Raw genomic sequence first — 13,514 nt, forward strand, 5'->3', positions numbered from 1 at the left:
CTGACCTGAACCCACACTGATGTGAAGCTATTCATAATCATTATATATCCCTCTTAATGTGAATATTTGCTGTAGAAATATTAATGTTTTGTTATGGGATGTTCCCCTACTAGAAATTATACAGTATTTTCACTGACTACTTCCTGAAAGCTGAAAAAAATTCTGAATTTCAAAATTAGCCTCAAGGGTTTGAGATAAGGAATATGGACTGGCTTCTCTTCATGGCCACGAGAGGGCAGTCCTGCTCTGTATGTGCATTACCACCTGCTTGGAGCATTTGGAATTCTGGCCTCTTTAAGTGATAGATAATCAAGCAGATAGGATGTGTGGAAGGAGAGCTATATGCAAATGAGCACATGGTATGCTGCTTTTGAGATGAAGCCAGAATAGTAATAAAAATCCTTACCTCGGGTTTTCAGGTTATGGCAACCTTGGATAATGCAGAAAGCTCAAGAATGATTGGTCCAGCGGTTGACCCACCTGTGGATGGTTGGCCCTTGGGGATGAAGAATCCAGCTAAGGAGCTGGTACCCACCACTGAGACTGCAGGCTCACTGCCTACTCTGCAGGGCTGACTATATAGCATTCCCTCTTCTAGAGCTGGCCAGGGGCCAAGAACCCTCTCTTCTCCTGTGGATTAGGACTGCATGCAGAGAGGTTTCCATCTTCCCCATCGATAGCCTCTGAGAAAGAAGGCCTCAGCACAGGGGCTCTAAGGGATGGTGGTGAGAAAGCAAAGGGGGCCGGCCTTATTTTCTCCTTCCTGGGAACACACGCCTCTTTCCCTGCGATGGGCCCAACCCCTCGGCCCCTGGCTCCAGAGCATCCATTTCAAGATTCTTCCCTTCTGTGACAAATACACAGTTCTTGATGCAAATGTTTTTATTTTGCCACTTAACCACAGTTTCCTTGTGTGGCCTGACAGGGGCAGGGGTGTGGAACAGGCTGCTGGGCCATGGGTCGTAGTAGTAGCAGGAGGGTTAATAGCAGGAGTGGTGAGATGCTCAGTCTTGAGTGCCCGTCACTTGACTCCCAGGGGAATATCATGCAGCCCAGGTATAGTGTTAGATGAGGAAGGGCCAAGGCAAGAACGGTCTCTGTTACTTTTCCTGGTGAGGATGGGTCCTACATAATTAGCTCAGTGGACACCTTCAGTCCTGTTCTGAATTGAGCAGGCTAGTAGCAGTGTAGGATGCTGTCTGCCTTAAGTCTTTTCCTTCTTCACCTCCCCAGGCTCTTTGGCAAAAGTCCCTATGATTCCTGGGGAAGATACTGCCATTCCCAGCCCTTTCCCTGGATCAGTGTCTGATCTGATGGAGGTAGCTTGTGGGACCTGGCTTCCTCCAGTTCCGGCGGATCCTGGCACTTGTCCTTCTAGAGTTCAGATACTGATCGGTGGAAGCCATCTCAGTGGCACTGCTCTGTGGATTGGCCTGTGGATCACGGGGCTCTGGGGTTCTGCAGAGAACAAGCATGTAATAGGCCATCAATAGGAGAACAAAATGGGGACTAAAAAGAGATTTTGGTCGTGTGAACTACTAAAATACTATTGGGGCAATATGAGACTGGGGCTCTGGTTTTGTCTCTGCCCCCGAGAGCTATGTGACAAGGCAAAGCTTTCAGATTTCTCATCTGTAAAGAGAGTTGGACTAGATCAGGGAGTACAACATTCAACATTTTCTAGCTTCCTTATCCTATACTCATGGCAGACATCATTAATCAGTTCATGATATGTGACTGGGGGAACCAAGTATCCTTAGCAAGGTGTGTTAAGTAGGGAGTTAATATGGAGTTGATGATCTCAGAAGGCCTGTTTAGGTCTGATGTTCAGATTGTGGGACCCAGAGAAGGCAGTAGAGGAATGGAGCCCAGAGTATACCCATAATGGTTGGTTAGATCCCTGGGGGCTCCCTGTTCCTGGACTAGCAGTGACCTAAGCAAAGAGGTAGATGGCTAGAGAAAGTTTAAGGCAAAGTTTCCCAACCAATTTTTAATCTTTGATTTCTCTATAGTACTTTCCTATGCTATATTCTCTATAATCCTACATCCAAAAGTTTTACCAGACTGACTTTTGAATGTTACCTGCTCAGTAATAGGTAAACAGGATTTTTTTTTCCTTCCAAATAATAGTGCCTCTTACCTTGTTGAGAATCACTGTAAAATGAGGTGGCACTGATAGGACCCAGGCACCCCTTCCCATCGAAGTTCACAGGGTCATATGATTTCAGTTTTAACAGCAACCTTTGAAAGGCCAACCATGTGGTAGGCACTGTGTAGACCTCACCATAACCCCAATGGTAGGCATTTCACAGTGAAGCCAGGTTGGTAACTCCAGGTCCCACAGCTAGGAAATTGTGGAACAGACATCATTAGTGCTCTCACCCCTCAGCCCTCCAGTCCCAGGAAGGAACCCACCTGAGCCGGCTACAGTGGTGTAGTGAGTGGCCCAGGGGTTTCTGCCTTGGGGGCCTTTTCCTGCGCAGCCTCCTCAAGGCCTCAGCCACACGGTGGTCCCCGGCACACTCCCAGATGATCTGTGCCCGTTCTTCAGCCAGGTGGTCCCCAGTGCGCTGAAACAGGCCCTGGATCTGTAGAAGCTCAGCATCCTGGAAGATGTTGGCTGAGGCCTGCTTGCGGCCCCGGGCCTCAGTTGGGGCCTGCCAAGGGGGTGGCTCGCTCACCACAGAGGCTGGGGTGCCCATCCTAGGTGCTCTGAGGAAGGAAAGCATGGAGAGACATCAGCAGCCCAGCAGGCCTTTCCCAAACCTGGTTGTCCTGACTAATGCAAGGACCTCTGGTTTTCTCTTCTCCAAGATCCAAAGTGGTGTAAGTCTTATCTTAAAATCACTAATTTCTCAGGGCACCTTGAGGAAATAAAAATAATAGCCAAACTTCATTATAAAGTGCTTATGTGTCTGACACATGGGTGAACTTGAGTCACAGAAACCCGTAAGGTTAAGAATTGTTTACCCCCATTTTACAGACGAAGAAATGTGACTCAGGTTAAATGACTTTCCTGCAGTCACAAAGCCCTGGGTAAGTGCAGAGCCAGAAGTAGAACCCAGGTCTGTCTGGCTCGAAAGTCAAGGCAGTCCCCAGGATACCCAGGCCTGAATGAAACTCCAGCGTAACAGCTGAAATGTGTTGAGCATTTCACATGTGCCAGGCACCACTGAAGAGCTGTATTTACCTAACATTGAAATGTGAGCATGGCAGCCTTATGTGGTAGGTACTTAAGAGGAAACTGAGGAACAGAATCCAGATCTCCGATACTAAGGCCCAGGCTCTGCAGCACAGAAGTAAGAGAGGTGTTGTGGAGCTGGGCGACGCAGGTCAGAATCCTCTTTCTAGCTGCCTCTACCACTTGCGGGCAACCTTCCATGCCCCAGCTGCTTCCTGTATACACATCAACTGTACTAGTGCCTATTTTGCAGGATTGCTCTGAGGACTTGGTGAAGATACACATATTCCTTGGAGAGGCTGCGCAGGAAGAGGCCCCAAGGCAGAAACACCTGGGCCACTCGCTACGCCACTATTGCTTTTCCATCTGCAAAATGGACAAGAGTCATCTCTCTCCCTATTTTCAAGACCCTGGAGATGAACCAAGTCCATATAAATTAACAAACAGTATTAAATAGACCAGTCAGATCTGACTACAGTCCAAAGGACCACAGAGAGAAAAGGGGCAGAAGAGGCTACAGGGCTAGAATCAGTATCAGGGCAGAGGCTGAAGCTTTTAAGAACGTTCCATAAAATTTAGGTTCATCTCAGTGTCCCCCCACTATATCCAGGAAATGAAAAGTAAAGCATTTCCCTCAATTCTAGTTTATTTTGAACTGTAAATAAACTATATTTTAAGGCTCACCCAACTTATCGCTGTCTCTGGTACAGCCTGAAAAAGCCATGGGATTTGGTGAACAGACTGGAGACAAGAAAGACGAAGGACTTTGGCATTACACAGAACTGGGGTGAATACCAGCTCTGTCACCTGCCTGGCTGTGACCTTAGGCAAGTTAGTCAGCCTCTACACGCCTGTCTGCTTAACTGTCAAATGGAGCTATTAATTGCTTCCCAGGATTGTTGTAAAGATTAAATGAGTTTAGTATGTACCATTACCTAATAAGAGCTAAATAAGTGCAAAAACCCCTCTTATTGGCCTCCCTGCCTTTTGTATTTGGGTCAGGGGTGTGATATGGACCCCCTTTTCCTCCAAGCAGTTGGCCTGAGACACATGAGGGCCTGCCTTGCTCCCTCCAATCCTCACAGCCTGGGACCTAATGGGGGACAGCCTGGTTGCTAAGTCAGACCTCATTCCACAGCTAGCTACAGAGATATCTTGTCAACCAGCACCCAGCTTAGAAAGGGGGGAAAATAAGGTAAAATGTACATGCTCATTGTAAAAAATGCAAACAGAGTCTTATAAATAAAAGCATTACTGGTTTCCTATCCTCAGCCCATTTACAAAACTAGCCCTTACGCTCACATGCCTTTTGTTCTCTTGAAAGTCTGAGCCATCACTCCATCCTATTCAGACTCCCCAGAAATGAGCGTCCGTCCCTTGCCCTGGCCTTCCCTCCTCCTGACCTCAATAGTCACCCTCCTTATTCCAGTAATTTCCATACTCCCTTGCCCCACTCTCTAGGCCTTCTATCATAAGAACCCACTATCTTTTCAAAAGATTTAGTAACTAAACCTGCAGAATACTTTCAGATAAATTAATTTCATAAAAATTATATTTATCTGAAAAATGACAATTTTAAAACTTCTTGCCGTAGGCACTATAATGGGAATCCAGTTAAAACCTAATATGTCTGGTAATTAAAACCCCAGAACTAGATGATATAAATATACTATGACCAGAAAACAACGGTCACCAAGTAACAACTGCAGGCTGATCAGAGAAATCAAAACTAACTATGGGGTATTTATTCTATCAATCAGGCAACATGTATGACATTTCATCCTTAAAACAATTCTAAGAATCAGGCACTTATTCTCACCCCAGGTCACAGAGGAACAGAGGGAAGCTGAGACACAGATATAAGTACCAGTGGCTTAGCCAAGGCCAGAACCAGCTCAAAGCACATCTCTTCCCATTGTTTCTCTGAGGAGTACTTCACTATTCCTACCTAGCTCACAAGGACGGAAACACACCAGTGGAAAGGAAGAACACTGACTATATCACACTTGAGGCAGGGATGGATTTGGAATGTATTTTAATCTTTTTACTAATGTCAGGCTGTTTACTGGGTGATAGGCTGCCCCAGCCTTGAATCTGTGACGCTCTAATGAGGAAGATCCCCTGCTTCCACAAAAGAAATCTGGAACTGCAACCCAGCCCAAGGCAAAGAGCACTGGCTTATGAATCAGAGGACTGGGTTTCGCCCCAGTTCTGCCACTCACTGGCTAAGAGGCCTCAGGCACTTCACATGCCTCTGTGGGTCTATTTCCCTCTTGCATCTGTAAGAACAGGTTGACGCTGATGGTCTCTGAGGGTGTGTGCCAGTGTTGAGAGTCAATGATTTCATGAGGAGGCTACGTCTGTACCAAAACAGAGATGGGTTTGCTCATCTCTCAGGGCCTAGCAGCAACATGTGTGGACAGGTCTAGCTAATTAGGTGCCAGAAAACTCCCCTACTAGCAGTTCCCCCGTCTCAGTGTTCCATGGAGGCAAGATACTGTTTTGCTGCTATGCGCTGTGAGGTTAGGGTCTGGTAGGAGACAAAACTCATTGCTCTAAAGCACTCCAGTGACCTAGGATGGCTGTGGCCAAGCCTGGAACAGACTCCTAGGGGGGTTTGGGTGGTGGGAGAAGTATGATGTCCTTTCTTTCAGACTCAGGTAATCTTATTTTCCCCTCTGAATGGCAACAGGATCAAACAGCAGCAGCTGCCTCAGGGAGGAAATGGATTGGAGCCTGACCTCTCAGGAAGCCCCAGCCACCTCTGCCAGAGCTGCAAGGCTCTGCAAGGCCCTACCGCCAGCCATAGAGTTACAATGAGTTACAAATGCACTAACAAAAAACCATAACCATCCGGAGAGTCTGAGACTCCAGCCTCAACCATACCCTGCATGAGCCCGGTTGGGAGGGTCACCTCCAGATTTTGAGACCCCCTCAGTCTTGGCTTTGCCTCTCACCCCAAGATAGACAGCAGTTAGGCTGATAATCAGTGGCTATCAGGAAGGATTAGATTGTAAACTTTGGAAAAATTGAAACAGAACACTTATTAGAAGAAATTTTTCATTCAGTGTGTTCAATAGTTACTTTCCCCCTCATTTCCTGGAGAAGACCTGAATCTAGGAAAGTCAGTGTATACTTGAAAAATGGTACTTTTCAAACTGGAAAATGAAACCACATGGCTACTAAAAGATTACAAATGAATTTCTCATTTCAGAGCTGACATAAAAGATAAGCAGGGGTCTGTGAGCAAATGAGTAAAGATTTACTGTAAAATACTTCAATTTGACACAAACTAGGTTAATAAATGAACCCCCAAAGTAAATACCAAATGTTGAAAATGACAAAGTTCAACTTGTTTTGAAACAGGCAATAAATGAACTGTAGAGCTCTAACAAAGAAATAGATTTAAAAAGTGACTCACCATGCAATGAATTTGCAATATATAAATATGGTGCACAACTAAGCACTCTTTGTAATTTCTGAAGCTCAGTTTGGACACACCGTGGTCTCAGGGAGGCACTAGTGACTATGAGAGGCAGAACACACTTGTGTGAGCTACACAGCAACTGGCTCCTCACTCAGCTAACCCCTTCAGATAATCGTGGTGGTGGTGGTGGTAATCTGTAACCCGAGGCCAAGGGCCCCTTAGAAAAAGAACTGGAGGCTCTGGCCCAAGGCCCAAATCAACACTTGTGTCCCTGGCCTGCTTCCGTACACAGACATGTCACTGGACAGCAGCCAAAATCTGTGGCTCCTCAAGTAGTAGGCTCAGTCCAAGTGGCCGTGTGAGCCCCCCACCCTGAAGGGCCTGGCCTTAGTTAGCGGTGCATGCCGAAAAGAACTGGACATACATTGGCCTCCAAATCTGTGTCCCAGGGGGTGGAGAAAGAAACTGGGCCCTTTCCCCAGACTAATTCTCAGATATGACCTGGAAAAAAACTCCTGAATTCTGGCTGTGCCACTGACGACTGAGTGTCCTCTGGCAAGCCTCGGTTTTCCCCTGCCTCAGTTTACTCATCATCAAAATAGAATAAATAACCCTTAAGGGGATAAGGGACATAAAGTATGCTAAAGCGTCCATCCCAGTACATTATTTCATGAATGAATGGTGTAAGGAAAAGGCCGTTTAACTACCAGGGAGCATAGAATCATGGTCATTTTCATCATCACCACTATCATGAAACTCCCTCAAAAGGGGTCTTCACTCTTGAAAGATAAGGATAAAGGGAGATGGAGTCATTTGGGGACTTTAAATCACAGCTGCCATTTCGGTACCTTGCTCCAAGTCAAGTGCAGCACAGTACTTTCAGGCGGGTGATCTCTTGAATCCTCATGACAGCCCTATGAGGAAGCACTATCGCTACACCCATTTTACAGATGAGAAAGCTAAGCTCAGGAAGGTTAAGTAACTTGCCTAAAGTCACACAGGTGGTAGGAGATAAGGCTGGGAATATGAACCCAGGAAGTCTAACCCCCGCGCCCACTCTCTCAACCACTGCTATTTTTGTTCCCGCCAGATGGCTACCGAGGTTGTCAGAGGAAGGACCCAGGAGGCTCTGAAACCTCCCGGAGCCTGCTATCTGCTTCTGCCGGGTTTGGAAGGCGCAGGGATCGAAAGTCTGGTCTCCCGAGCCAGCTTCTGTGCCCTCCGCACTCCACAGCCCCGCGGGGAGTTAGAGCGATTACTCACCACGCTCAACTGCAGCGCCGACAGACCTCAAATCGGGATGGGGCGAGCTATGATGTGCCTACTCCAACCCCTGCCCGGCCTTTCCAAAAGGAAGGCGCAGCTCTGGGCTTCTGCTGCGAAGGTGCTCACAAGAACGAGGCGGCGTTCACCAAGAGGACGAGAGCTTGCGAGGGGGTATCCTGGCCGAGGTCACACAGTGACATCCCCAGCAAGGGTCGGCCCCCGAGGCTCAGACGTAGCGCTTCTCACAACAACGGGCCCCAGGTGTTTCTGGGGGTTTGGGTTCCGGCAGCACCCCGGCTCTGACCGCTCGCCCTCCCGCCGGCTCCCAGCGCAGCGCAAGCGAGGTCGCAGACCTACGTACCCGGCTGCCCGAGGCGGGCCACCTCGATCACAGCCGCGGTTCCCCGGAGAAAGCGCTCCCCAGCCTTGGAACAGCCAATCCTCAGCCGGGCCTTGGTGCGAGCTCTGCCGAGAGCCTTCCAAAATCGAACGCGGAGACTCCGTGGGCCAATCAGCGACCGCAGAGGAGCGAGGGGCGTGTCCTGGCTCCGCCCCATTCCCTCCTTCGGCCTCGAAACCCGAGTGCGAAGACTCCCAGGTCCAATCAGCGGTGGAGCAACGGCAAGGGGCGTGGTCACTTGGGCCCTTTCCCTTCGCCCCTCACTGCCCTAGCGTAGCGCTGGGAGGAGCCCCTCCATTGACGTCAGTCCCCAGCGAGAGCGTGGTTTCACTGGCGCGGGTGTGGGGCGGGGCTGCATTCCTGCCCTGGGGTGCGGCAGTGGCTGCCCCTGCAGCGTACACGTGAGGGGTGCCTCCTTCCCTGGGGCCCTGGGTCTGTGCGCACCGCGCCGAGTTCCTTGCAGCGTGCATCCCTCAGCAAATAGACCTGCAGCTCCTTAAACTCTCCTCCCCGATCACTTAAATTCTGGTTCCAGCTTTGAGGAAAGGGAAGGGAAGGGGCGGAAAGAGAAGGGAAGAGAAGGGAAGGGAAGAGAAGGAAGGGGAGGGGAGGGGAGGGGAGGGGAGGGGAGGGGAGGGGAAGGGAAGCGAAGGAAAAGGATAGTGTGGTGGTCATACCTTGGGCCTTAAGGCCAGAATGTTATGGGTTCAAATTTTGTATTAAGTGTGCAACCTTTGGGTCAGTTACCTTAATGAGACAGTATTAAAAAAGGTTTTATTCATTCGACAATGGCGCATTAGGGACCACCTCCTCCTGAGTTTCTTGACACTGAACGTGAGACACCTATAAGCCCTTCCCCTGGAGGAATTTACAGTCTAGTAAGAGAAGCAGACATTAAAAAGCCTAAAACATTTAGCTATGATTACAATTGTGATAAATATTATGACTATGAGGGTAAAATGGAGGAATCTAAGCTCCCTCTGAGATGCCCTGGGAGGCAGAAATAACATTTAAGCTGAGATATAACAGAGATGAAGATGGTCACATGAAGAGGAGTGGGTCAGGGAAGAGTGTTTAAGAAAGAGAGAGTAGTATGTGCTAAGGCCAGGAGATAGTGTGACTCGGGAGACCTTAAAATGAAGCCTGGAGTAGGGCTAGCAAGGGAGAGTGTAGTGGGGAAGCAGAAGGCAGAGGCAGGCAGTGAAGAAGTTTCCATTTCTTCTGAAGATCCTCTGAGGGGAATAGCATTACATGCATTTATTTAGTAGTTATCATATAGCATTTGCTATGTGCCAGTAATGGCAGTTAGCACTTTACAAGTATTAGCTCGTTTCATCCTTATGACAAATTTGTGTTTTTAGAAGGTCACTTTGGCTAGAGCTCGGAACTTGGATAGGAGGGGTCAGGAGTGGATTCAAGGTATCCAGGATTGCTCTTGATAAATGCTTGTTTACTTCCTTGGGAGATTAGGTAGGGGTTGTTTGTGCACTGGTTCAAAAATGGTCAGGAAGGGGGCCTATGGGTAGACAGCTAGGTCTCCCTAACTTCTTTAGTTATAGAGCTGAGCTTTGTAGTCATTTAATTTCTCTTCCGTAAAAGTTCCAAGGGGAAAAGAGTAAGTGCCAGCACACCAGGATTTGAGGATCCCTTTTTGCAAGGTGGAAGATATCTTTGGGGGCTGTTCTTCCTCATCCCTTGGTCTCCAGTTCCTCTTTCTGTCCTGCACAAAAACAACATTAGCAAGTGCTTTGCTGTAGTTGAAAGGGTTTGAACAGTGGTTTCTCTTTGTTTTTCCTGAAGCCCTGGGGAAATATTGAAAAGAGCAAAGAAATCAGCAATGTTCATCTCCAATAGCAAGTACTGCGGCAAAGCCTTTCAGCTAACTGCTTGGCTAAGGAGGTTACTGTGCTGATCCTGAACCAGGAGACTGGGCTTCTGAACCAGGGACTCTCTCTACCCATCGTAAGCAATGGGAAGGCTAAACTCTTAGCATGTTGATACTTGCAGAGCCTAGGAATTCTGACACCATGACCTCAGATGAACATACCATGGTAAGAATCTGAAACTTGTGACTTCTAGGTCATATGTGACTAAGGCTGGGTGAAGAATATCTGGTGTCTCTAAACATTTTTGCAGGCATGTTACCATGTGCTTACCGCACGATGGAACCATTTCTATTGTTTTATCTTTATAGTTCAGTATTTATGATGAGAAGATGGGACACTTTCACAGCTATGTAGGCCATGAAGGAGTGGGAAATCTGGGATCCACCCCTCAACAGGGTCCTGTTAAGAGAAAGTCAACTCTGAGGAATGGAGACTTGGAGTAATTCAGGCCAAGGCTTGGTTTTACCAGGAATCAGGTTAAGGTGAGGCAAGTGAGAAACATTTCTGAGGTGCAATATTTGAGAGTGCACCAAAAAACTCAGTAATAAAGATACATTTTAATGTAATATTTTTAAATATCAAAATCAATGCAAAATATTTATGGTCAATAAAATATCAACATTTAAAATAAGGAGGCTGTTATTTGTTTGATGACGCGGAATCATTTTGCAATGGGAACAGTCATTTCCAATCAGCCCACAGTTCCCAAGCAGGTCACCATTGCGTCTCCTGCCAGTTGGCTTTATGAGGGTTGACAGTAGTGTGGTAATAGACTGGACAACACAAGGTCATGTTTTCTGATTTTAGAGCTTTTAGTCTCTTCTTCCATTTAGTTCAAAATATGAAGGCTATTTTGATAAGTGCATATATAGGTACACATATTTCCTTTTGCCCCGGGCTCCATTATGGTTCAGCAAAGTGCTGGTTTTTAGGGGAGTCAAGTCTAGGAAAGGGGTTCTAGATATTCAACCTTAGGCAAATAACTTAACCTCTTTGCTACTCTATTTTCTCATATATAAAATAGGGATAATAATACCCACCGCCTAGCGTTGCTATCAGGACAAAGTGAGGTTCTAGAGGTGCAGCCCTTTTGGATGCAGATGCTAAGCCAGCATTCTGCTCCTTCCCTCTTTATCCCTCAGGAGTTGTTCAAATATCATATGGTCCCCCAGTGGGGTTGAGACATGTTCCCATGGGTTTGTTGTTACTGTCTGTCCTGTTCTGGGGAGAGCAGGGGGAACTTTTACACTCAGCTGACAAGCAATAGTGTGACTTTGGAGTCAGTGCTATTCTTCTTGTTAAATGATTCTGATCATTGTAAAATTCATTTTAAAAAGTGCCCTTCTGCTTAAGACATTACACAAGACAACTTACTACAGCCTCTTCTCAGAAACTTACAACCAGGCAAACGATTTACATTATAGAAGCACTAAAACAAACAAATGAACGAACAAAAACACCATTCATATAGATTAACTAAAGGTCAAGATTATATTAGTTTTCTCAGGCTACCATAACAAAATACCACAGACTAGGTGGCCTAACAACAGCAATTTCCTTCCTCACAGTATTGGAGGCTGGGAAGTACAATACAAGATCAAGGTGCCAGCTGATTTGGTTTCTGGTGGGAGCTCTCTTCCTAGCTTACAGAGTGCTGTGTCCTCACATAATGGAGAGAGAACGAATGAAGTCTCTGGTGTCCCTTCTTATAAGGATATGAATCCTACCAAATCAGGGCTCCACTCTTATGGACACTCTCGTTTAACTTTAAATATTTCCGTACTCCATAAAGAGACGCATCGGAGGTTACAGCTTCGACATATGAGTTTTGGAGACACAGTTCAGTTCATAGCAAGTATGGTTGTTAATATACAGATAATTAGATATAGAAATAAATCTAGCTGCAAATGTATGTATGTTTTACATATGTGTATCTATATATGTATACATGTGTATGTATATACATGAACACACAAACACATATTCCCCAACCGTGTCTGTTCAAAGGGCCCAGAAGCAATAATACTCCAATAGGAATAAGCACATTTAACATCCTGATATTGATTTCTCAATGCCATTCTCCACAAAAGGATCCATGGCTCCTTGGAGAAATGATTGATTCTACCACTGAGGCTGAGTAAGTTCAAGATGATCCTAGAATATCTTCTGCCAGAAAATAAGGAAGTACTCAAAGAATGATGGGGACGTGTCAAAAGGACTAGGACTCAGTTTATAAGGGCTCCCCATTTGCCAACTGCAGAACATCAAAATAAAATATAACAGGAACAGATAATAATCCAATGAATAAAATAAGACTACATAAGTCCATAGTAATGTAAATAAATAAACAAATGAATAAAAACAGAGGAGACAAGACAGGCCTTCCTTATAGTAGATTGCCAACTAATAAATACAGAAGGAATGAGGCAGTTAGAAAATCGTTAGTGACTACTAAAACAGCTTTGTGGCCAATTATAAAAACAAAGACTGTAGCAGTTTTACATATTTTCCCTCTATTAAGTGTATATGGTGTTTTTGTACATACCTTTTTCTCTCTTTCTATTTTTGTTTTATATGTAAGTTATTGGAAGTTAGTGTTACAATTTAGTTTTTAGGTAACAGCATATTCCATAGGACTATGGCAAAATCTGAGAAGTATTTAGTATAGACTGTTGGGACTGCATATCTCATTTTGGAGAGGGGGTAAGAACATCTTCACTTGTAAGAAAGCTGTATCTCATTAGGTGAAAATGTGGACTTGTTATATTGTTGTATGGAAGTCCAAATGTATATAGAAGGTTGCATTTGGAATTTGAGTTTCCAAAGGGGTGGGCTGTGTGGATTATCTATTTAATACTGGGTGGAGCATAGTCCTGTATATTTCTTTTTCCATGTGATGCAATGCTCAACTTTGTCACTAGAGGGAGCTGGTAAGACACTATATAGGAGGAAGGAGTTTCTCCTTTGAAGTTCTCCTTTGCTCTTCTCACCCGGCTCCTTCAACTTGCAAAGCATCTCCAATGCCAGCTCCTGGAGCACAAGTTGCTTCCCAGGCATCAGGCTCTTGCAGTTTGTGCAGCTTCTTCAGCACCTGAGTCCTATAGCACGTGGCAGCCAGCAACACACAGTGGCTAGCAGTTTCCCTTGGTACTTCCTTGGGCGGCTTTGAAATAAGCTTTGAGAGGCATGCAGTAGCTCCCTGCAAACAATTCTCTCCAGCATCCCTGATAGCTGATTTCCAGCAAGTCCTACCAGCACAGCATTTCAGTAAGGTTTTTTGTTTTTTGTTTTTTTTTTTTTTTGGCCATTCAGTGAGCCACAGCCACGTCTGGGCCTAGTTGGGGGAGTGTAGGA

General features: G+C 46.1%; 2 protein-coding genes across 4 annotated transcripts in view; one reads left to right on the forward strand and one right to left on the reverse strand.

The window, feature by feature from the left end:
* The window catches only part of PI4K2A (phosphatidylinositol 4-kinase type 2 alpha), a 25,967-nt gene extending 25,090 nt beyond the window's left edge, over positions 1 to 877 (forward strand). The window contains exon 10 of the transcript XR_001599312.2: positions 420 to 877. The gene's annotated coding sequence lies outside the window, so the exon portion shown is untranslated. The remainder of the gene's footprint in view (positions 1 to 419) is intronic.
* Positions 865 to 8,354, reverse strand: AVPI1 (arginine vasopressin induced 1). 3 transcript variants are annotated; one of them, XM_016164228.2, is made up of 3 exons: positions 8,236 to 8,354; positions 2,416 to 2,712; positions 865 to 1,458 (listed from the first exon to the last, which is right to left on the reverse strand). In XM_016164228.2, exons 2-3 carry the CDS (start codon positions 2,700 to 2,702, stop codon positions 1,299 to 1,301), a joined length of 447 nt encoding a protein of 148 aa, XP_016019714.2. In that variant the 5' UTR covers positions 2,703 to 2,712; positions 8,236 to 8,354; the 3' UTR covers positions 865 to 1,298. The 3 variants fall into 3 exon arrangements, with proteins under 3 accessions (XP_016019714.2, XP_016019713.2, XP_016019712.2); XM_016164227.2 differs by having other exon boundaries at positions 7,872 to 8,342; XM_016164226.2 differs by lacking the exon at positions 8,236 to 8,354 and having other exon boundaries at positions 2,416 to 2,760.
* Positions 8,355 to 13,514: the final 5,160 nt, after the last annotated feature.

The sequence above is a fragment of the Rousettus aegyptiacus genome, unplaced genomic scaffold (assembly GCF_014176215.1).
Source record: "Rousettus aegyptiacus isolate mRouAeg1 unplaced genomic scaffold, mRouAeg1.p scaffold_m13_p_6, whole genome shotgun sequence".
NCBI classification, from domain to species: domain Eukaryota; kingdom Metazoa; phylum Chordata; class Mammalia; order Chiroptera; family Pteropodidae; genus Rousettus; species Rousettus aegyptiacus.